This window comes from Humulus lupulus, chromosome 3, assembly GCF_963169125.1.
Source record: "Humulus lupulus chromosome 3, drHumLupu1.1, whole genome shotgun sequence".
In the NCBI taxonomy this organism is placed as follows: domain Eukaryota; kingdom Viridiplantae; phylum Streptophyta; class Magnoliopsida; order Rosales; family Cannabaceae; genus Humulus; species Humulus lupulus.
This window is the reverse complement of record NC_084795.1, coordinates 240,525,333-240,533,379: the sequence shown is the minus strand read 5'-3', so window position 1 is coordinate 240,533,379 and position 8,047 is coordinate 240,525,333. Positions and strand designations below refer to the sequence as shown.

The following is an 8,047-nucleotide window of genomic DNA, read 5'->3' as shown; positions in this document are numbered from 1 at the left end:
TATTGAGAAAAATATTTAGAATCAATTTATTTGTGATTTTTAAAGAAATTAAATAGTGGCTGAAAGTTTGATTTAAAAAGTTAAAAAATGATTATTTAATTGTCACATATGGATTTATGTTACATAAAACTAAGTCTTAAATAATTTAAATAAAATATATTTTTCTCACACTTAAAAAGATATTTTTCTCACATCATTTATGTAAGACAATTAACCAATATTAAATTTGATTTTTCTAAAGAAACATATTAATCATAGGTATTTTAATTAATTCCAAGCTTTTGCTATTTCTTTGTAATTTGATAATAATAAATAAAATTGTCACATAGTTTACATTTTTTAAAGCTAAATCAAATTATTTTATAAAATAAAATAATGTTTTGAGAAATTTAATCAACCTAGAAATTTTAAGAAAAATAAAGCATGTTATAAGTCTATTAATTTTAAAATGATAAAAGTAAGAAATGTAGAATTATCGTTTTTAAAACGTCTCAATTACGCAATATTCCCACGTATGCATGTTATATGCAAATCCACTTTTACGTCCAAAATTATGTCTATTATTCAACCATGTGGTTTTTTTTTTTTAAGCTGCTATAGGATTTTGAAAGTTTTTTCCCGCGCTTTTTTTCTCTCTCGGTGTTCTCATCGGCGCCATGGCAAGGGGATCAAAGGTTAGGGGGAAAGGCAAATTGAAGGGCAAGGCCAAGAAAACAGGTCCTACATCCTCTGATAGAGTCATCAAAACACGATCTATGGATGCTATTCTAGGGATTCAAGAATTGGAGATGTCAGAGGAGGAACAAGGAGCAGAAGATGTGTGAACTTATGGTGATTCTACTCCAGTATCGAGAAAAGGAATCTGTAAGAATGTGGAAGACTGGATATCGGCCTCTAAGCAAGTCATGCAGGATGTTGATATGGGTAAGGTTGTTCCATCTCCGATTTTACAGTCTAATGCTTTTAATGTCACTTCTTCTGGGGCCAAAGAGAAGAGTATTGCAGGGAAGGATGTTATGAGTCAGGGGAGGACGTCAGGAGTTAAAATTGATGATGAGGACATAGCTGACGAGGTGAATTACTGGCAATCTTCCATAGTCTGCTATGTGCTTGGTGCAAATCCACCAATTCGAATCCTGGAAGGCTTTGTGAGGAGGTTATGGAAAGATCAAGTAGACAAAGTTGGGATTCTCTCATCAGGTATTTTCATAATACAGTTTTTGTCTATGGAAATGAGGAATAGAATTTTGGATGGAGGATATTTGTTTTTTGGGAGGAAACCTCTGATAATGAAGCCTTGGAACCCTGTTGATGATTTCTCTAAAGAAGATATTGATTCAGTTCCGATTTGGGTTCAATTGGGTGGTCTGGATCTTAAATATTGGGGTGAGAGGTCACTCTTCAAGATAGTGGGTCAAATTGGGAAACCAATTCAAGTTGATTCTATTACCAGAAACAGAGATCGGTTAGCTTATCCTAGGATTCTTATTGAAGTGACCATGAAACAAGAATTTCCATCTCGAATCAGTTTCAGGAATGAATTGGATCAGGAAGTGGATATTTTTGTGGAATATGAGTGGAAACCCACTATCTGCACAAATTGCTCTGGCCTAGGACATGAAGCTCACATTTGTAGGAAGAGTAAGGCAGTCAGGCAGGAATGGGTTCCTAAACAGAGGGTCTCATCACCAAATGCAAGTAAAGCTACTGTGGATGAAGATGGATTTCAGACAGTTACCAAAGGAGCTAAGATACAGGAATCTATAGTCAATCAAACGACTGTGAATAACAAGTTTTGTCTGCTGGAAGGGGATCCTGAGATTGACCTGTCACAGAGGAGTAAAACAGGAAGAGAGGGGGGAGGACCCTCTGCACGAAATGGATAGAATACTTACATGGAATGTACAGGGGATTAACAGTCAACATAAGCATAGGGAGATTAAGCACTTGATTCTTTCAAAGAAAGTTGGCTTGGTTAGTCTGCTCGAAACAAAAGTGAAAAATAAAAATATGGGTTCTATATATGCAAGTTTATTTTCTGGGTGGTGTTTCACGAATAATAATCCTTGGATTGATAAGGGTAGGATAATAATTGCTTGGAACCCAAGAGTTTTCTCTTTGGATATCAAGCTATGTACTACACAATTAATTCACTGTGTAGTACAGGTTCCAAATAGAACAAGCAGGTTTTTGGTCACCTTTGTATATGGTTATAATGTTGAGTCCTTCAGGGAGCAGCTATGGAAGGATTTACAAGAATTGGCTGGTGGTATCACTGAACCTTGGATGGTGATAGGTGACTTCAACGAAATTCTTTCACTACAAGATAGAATAGGTAAAAAGAATACCACTAAGATTTCAAGTAATTTTATACAGTGTCTGCAATCCTGTCAGTTGGAAGACTTGAAATTTTCAAGGTGCTATTATACTTGGAATAACAAACAGAGAGCTGAGGAGAAGGTGTATTCAAAGATTGATAGAGCTTTAGTTAATTCACAATGGATTGACCAATTTCCTAACTCAGAGGCTGTGTTCTTACCAGAAGGGATTTTTGACCATAGTCCGATTCTGGTTCATTTTTCTTTCGAGATTCAGTTGGAGAAGAAGCCTTTTAGGTATTTTCGAATGTGGAAAGAGGCACCTGGTTATGAAGATAAAATACATACTAATTGGAATTTACCAATTACTGGTACCCCAATGTTCCAAGTAGTATCTAAACTGAAAAGGTTGAAGCAGGTGCTATTGACTATAAATAGAGAAGGATTTTCGGACATTCAGCAGACAGATTTTAAGGCGGGTCTAATATTGAAGGATCTTCAGGAACAATTGCAGAAGGACCCTTTCAGTGACAGGTTGATTACTCAAGAACAGCTAGCTAGAGAACAATTCCTTTATTGCCATAAAGCTTACCTGAGTTTCTTAGCTCAGAAAGCTAAAGTTGTTTGGATGGTTAATGGTGATGAAAACACACACATCTTTCATGCTTCTCTTAAGGCTAGGAGAATTCAGAATAGGATATTGTCTATTAAGACTGAGGCAGGGGTTTGGGTAGATTCTCCTACTAATATAAAAAAAGCTTTCTTGGATTATTACCAAATCTTGTTGGGGACAGCCATGGTACACAAGAAAACAGTATCTTGGTCAATTATGAAGCTTGGACCAGTTTTAAATGCAACTCATATTCAGATTCTCACAAGAGGTTATTCAACTCGGGAGGTTAAGGATGTAATGTTTGGCATTCCAGGATTGAAAGCACCAGGCCCAGATGGATTTAGCAGTTACTTTTACCAAGATAATTGGAATTTGGTGGGTCCGGAGGTTACTACAACAGTGTTGTCATTCCTGAATTCGGGTAAGCTTCTTAAGGAGATTAATAACACAGCCATTACACTCATTCCCAAACATATTTGTCCTGATACAGTGTGTGACTTCAGACCCATTTCTTGTTGTAATGTCATATATAAAGTTGCCTCCAAGATGATATGCTCAAGACTTCGGAAAGTGTTACTAGAAATAATTGCAGAAAATCAAGGGGGATTTGTGCATGGTAGATACATAGCTCACAATATCATGATATGTCAAGACTTAGTTCGACATTATGGGAGGCAAAGTTGTAGGCCAAGTTGCATGATCAAATTGGATTTGAGGAAAGCATATGATACTATAGAATGGGACTTTATTGAAGAAATGCTCACTGTGTTTCAGTTTCCTCAAGAATTTATACAGCTCATCATGGTTTGTGTTCGCTCTCCCAGGTTTTCATTGATGATTAATGGCTCACTAAATGGTTTTTTTTAGGCCAAAAGAGGATTAAGGCAAGGTGATCCTTTATCTCCCCTATTATTTGTGCTTGGTATGGAGTATCTGTCTAGGATTATGCTTAAAGTTAGTTCTTCTCCAGGCTATAAATTCCATGATAGATGCGCTAGTTTGAAATTGAACCATCTTTGTTTTGCCGATGATATTTTACTATTCAATCATGGAGACTTTGTATCTATCCTCTGGATGCTTAGGGGACTCAAACTTTTCTCTAAGACCTCAGGACTCTTTCCAAATGAAGCTAAATCTGCAATATATTGCAGTGGTATGACTGGTTCAAAGATTGATAGAGTTGTGAAGGCCTCGGGTTTCAGTAAAGCCTCATTACCATTCAGATATATGGGCATCCCCATCTGTTCTAAACGTATAACTAATGTTGAATGTGGGATTATACTAGAAAAGATGGTAGCTAGGATTAAACAGTGGAGTTCTAGGAACCTATCTTATAGTGCTAGAGCTACTTTGATAAATTCAGTTTTACTGTCAATTCACTCTTATTGGGCTCAAATTATGGTGTTGCCAAAAAATCTATTGAAGGATATTGAAGCCATTTGCAGGGCCTTTCTTTGGAAGGGAGTGGCAGACTCTCATAGTCCAGGAGCAGTTGCTTGGTCCACAGTTTGCACACCAAAATCAGCAGGAGGGTTAGGCTTCAGGAGAATATTGGAATGGAATATTGCTGCATTAGGAAAGTATGTATGGGCAATAGCATCTAAGAAGGATAATCTATGGGTAAGGTGGATACATAGTATCTATTTGAAAAGCATGGACTGGTGGGCTTACACAGTGCAACAGAATTGCAGCTGGTATTGGAAGAAAATTGTAGAAATTAAGGAGTTGTTTAGAGCTAAAATGGACAGGTCATCATTTATGGCAATGAAGTATAGTGTTCAATCTGGGCACTCAATAATATATGACCAACATACCAAGGTTCAATGGAGTAAATATGTCTGGGAGAGGTGTAGTATTCCGAAGCACAGATACATACTTTGGCTAGCTCTGCATCAGAAGCTGAGAACCAGAGAGTATCTCAATAAGCATTGGCACATAATGGACAAGCTATGTTTGCTGTGTGGGGATCACAATGAAGAGATTTCTCATCTTTTCTTTCACTGTACTTACAGTAAACAATGTCTAGTGAAGATGAAGGAATGGCTAGGCTGTCGAGCACAAACAGAGAATTATTACAAGTTACTGCAATGGATTTCCAAGGCAAAATACCTCAGCAAACTCAGGAGAAGGTTCTACATTGCAGCTGTCTCTGCATTAGTATACCATCTATGGAGGGTCCGAAATGATGCCTTGTGGTCATCCAAGATTTGGCATATAAATCATACTATAGAGATCATCAAAAGAGAGTTGAAGTTAAAACTTACTGTATTAATGTACAAAGGGCAACAAGATAGAGATAAAGATTGGATTCACAAATTGTAAAGTTAGATACATGGATATAAGTTAGGTATATGGATTGAAAGTCATATAGGGGTAGAGGAAATCCATAAGTGTACATGATTTGATTTTGAGCAATATAATGATTCTTATTCACCAAAAAAAAAAAAACCATGTGGTTTTTATAGAAAGATCATGCATGTAAAATAGGTAAAATGAGCATTATTCTTTAATGGCTTTATGTGTAGTTAAGAATAATTGCATGTTATGTGTAACTGTTATTATGTGTGCATGGCCCATGCACACATGAGTTGTATGGAAGGGCAAAATAGTAATTTTATGAACCTAAGAAACGTTGTTTTGGTTATGGTATAGGCTCGTTGAGAGGTTGTGAAATTTCTTAGCTCGGACCTGAGGTAAGGAAGTTAGATAGATTCTATGATTTTATGCTATGAATGGTAAGACTGTTGTATGAATGAATTGTTATGAATTATGAATGTCATATTGTGATGATGTGTGGCTTGTATGTTATGATATGTTTATGAATGGATGTTAGCGTGATGAACGCGACACATCAAATGGGTTGCTAAGGATATAAAGATGTAACCCGAGTTACTAAGGATATAAAGACGTAACTCCTAGGGCGGATGCGCCGAGGTTATTCAAGGACCAGAGACTCTTGTTTACCTCATAGGGTGACATGGACAAGTAGCGGGCCATTTTCATCATGAATGTTGTATGAATGTGATATGATGATATGTTACGATAACGTTATGATATGCTATGTTGTTATGTTACGATAACGTTATGATATGCTATGATGATATGTTACGATAACGTTATGATATGTTATGATGATATGTTACGATAACGTTATGATATGCTATGTTGTTATGTTACGATAATGTTATGATATGCCATGATGTTTTAGATGAACGTTAGTGTTTGTATTTGTTGTATCCTTACTTGCTTATTGTTTGTACTTCCTTACTGGGCTTTTAGCTCACCCCCTTACTTTCCCTTCCAGGTAGCAAATAGGATTTCTTTATGGCACGCGTGGTGACGTGAGGAGTTCTATCGTCGTGGGGTGTATGGCGTGGAGCATCCTATGGACGGAAAAGCGATCATCTTAGAACGCCATTTAAATTATGTTATGTTTTAAGAGACTTTCCAAATTATCACTGGGACTTAGTTATTTAAATTTTTGCTTCTTTTGAACTTTGCATAAAAATTCATATTTTCTTTTAAAACTAATGGCGCCAACTTGCATGGTTTTAAGCAAGTCCCCACTGAGACCTTGATAATAAGTGGTTTTCTTTTATAAACAATGTTATGTGAATGTTTTATTAAGTATTAGTTTATGGCGTTCTTTACAGAAGCTTAAGTAAAACAGAGCCTTTTCCTCTTCTTCTTTGGATCATCATTCTCCTTTTCCTTCCTTTGAAATTTTGAAGCAAGTTTGAGGATTCAAACTTGGAGATTGAAGCTTGAGGTCCTAGGCTAGTGTTCAACCATTGAAGATGATTCAATTCGAGTTTAAGGTAAGGTTTTGGTTCAATTTTTTGGTTCCTTGCTCTGTTTTTGTGTTAATTTTGAGATTGGAGTTTTGATCATAGGAATGGGAATTTGATGAGGTTTTGAATGGTTTTAAGCTTAGGTTTTGTTGGATATATGATGGATAAGTTGTGGTAATATTTGGGGACTTTGCTTTGTGGAATTGGAAGTGTTTTAGTATGGTTTTGATATGAGATCGAAGAGGAAAAACAGGGGGTTTTGGCTAGGTTTCTGGTGGGGTCGCGGTTCTATTCTAGAGCGTCGCGGCCCAAGCTTGATGAAGATGAAGGGTTGTGTTGAAGGGCCATAGGGCCGCGGCATGGGGGATGGCTGGCCGCGGTGCGTGGGAGGCTGGCGCCTTTGTTTGGGGAGGCGGGTCACGGCATGGGAATGGCTGGTCGCGGCCCTTAGTGGCATTTTGGCCAGAATTGTGTTTTTAGCGTGGGAATCCAAACCTTTGGCCTCGGGATCGTTCCTACTACCCGATTTAGTATGATTCAATGTCCTGGAGGTTAGGTCTTGGTCCGGGAACCTTTTATTATTCATTTATTGATGGAATCCCATATTTCGTTATGATTAGGTGACCGCTAAGGGACTTAAGGACTGATTGTTCTCAAAGGTCATTCTTTTATTATTCCACGCTCGAACCAAAGGTAAGAAAACTGCACCCCATATGTGACATGCATGGTTATTAATGAGGCATGTTGAATGTTTAAATGTGGACATTGATTGCATATCAAATGCTTAGCAAATCGTGATTACTTGTGAATGGCACTGAGTCATTAGTCATAATCAGCAATGGTGTCAGTATTAATAGTGAAGTTGTGATTCATTAGTCAAGTTCGGCAGTAGTACTGAGCACTGGTCGTATGGTATTGGCTTATGAGTCAAGAACAGTATTAGCGTGTTTAACGCAAGCCGAAAAGATTAGATCTAATCGGCATAAGCATTCTCGCCATGAGCATGAAATGCTTGACAGATCTTAAGTTCGATAAAAAAACAAAAGCACTTGTCTAGTCTAATGGCTAGTTACTTAGAGTCAGGGACAGAAGACCCAGGTGACGGCATCGTCACATGGCTAAGGGTGCGGAGCCCAATTTAGTGGCTCACTCATCAGTCATTCATCTAGTTCAAGTTAGTGACTCACTCATCTGGTTTAAGCTAGTGACTTACTCATCAATCACTCATATGATTAGGGCCACACGCCCCAGCATGATTATCAGAATCTCGATATTATCTTATTAGGGCTACAAGCCGTAGCATGGTTACTAGAATCTTGAAGTGT

General features: G+C 37.5%; 1 protein-coding gene across 1 annotated transcript; it reads left to right on the top strand.

Moving 5' to 3' along the window:
* The first annotated feature begins 905 nt into the window (after positions 1-905).
* LOC133825501 (uncharacterized) lies at positions 906-1,886 on the top strand. Its single transcript, XM_062258432.1, has one exon. It carries the CDS (start codon positions 906-908, stop codon positions 1,884-1,886), a length of 981 nt encoding a protein of 326 aa, XP_062114416.1.
* Positions 1,887-8,047: the final 6,161 nt, after the last annotated feature.

Coding starts and splice junctions, on each gene's coding strand:
- LOC133825501 (XM_062258432.1), top strand. CDS start 906: ATGCAGGATGTTGATATGGGTAAGGTTGTTCCATCTCCGATTTTACAG.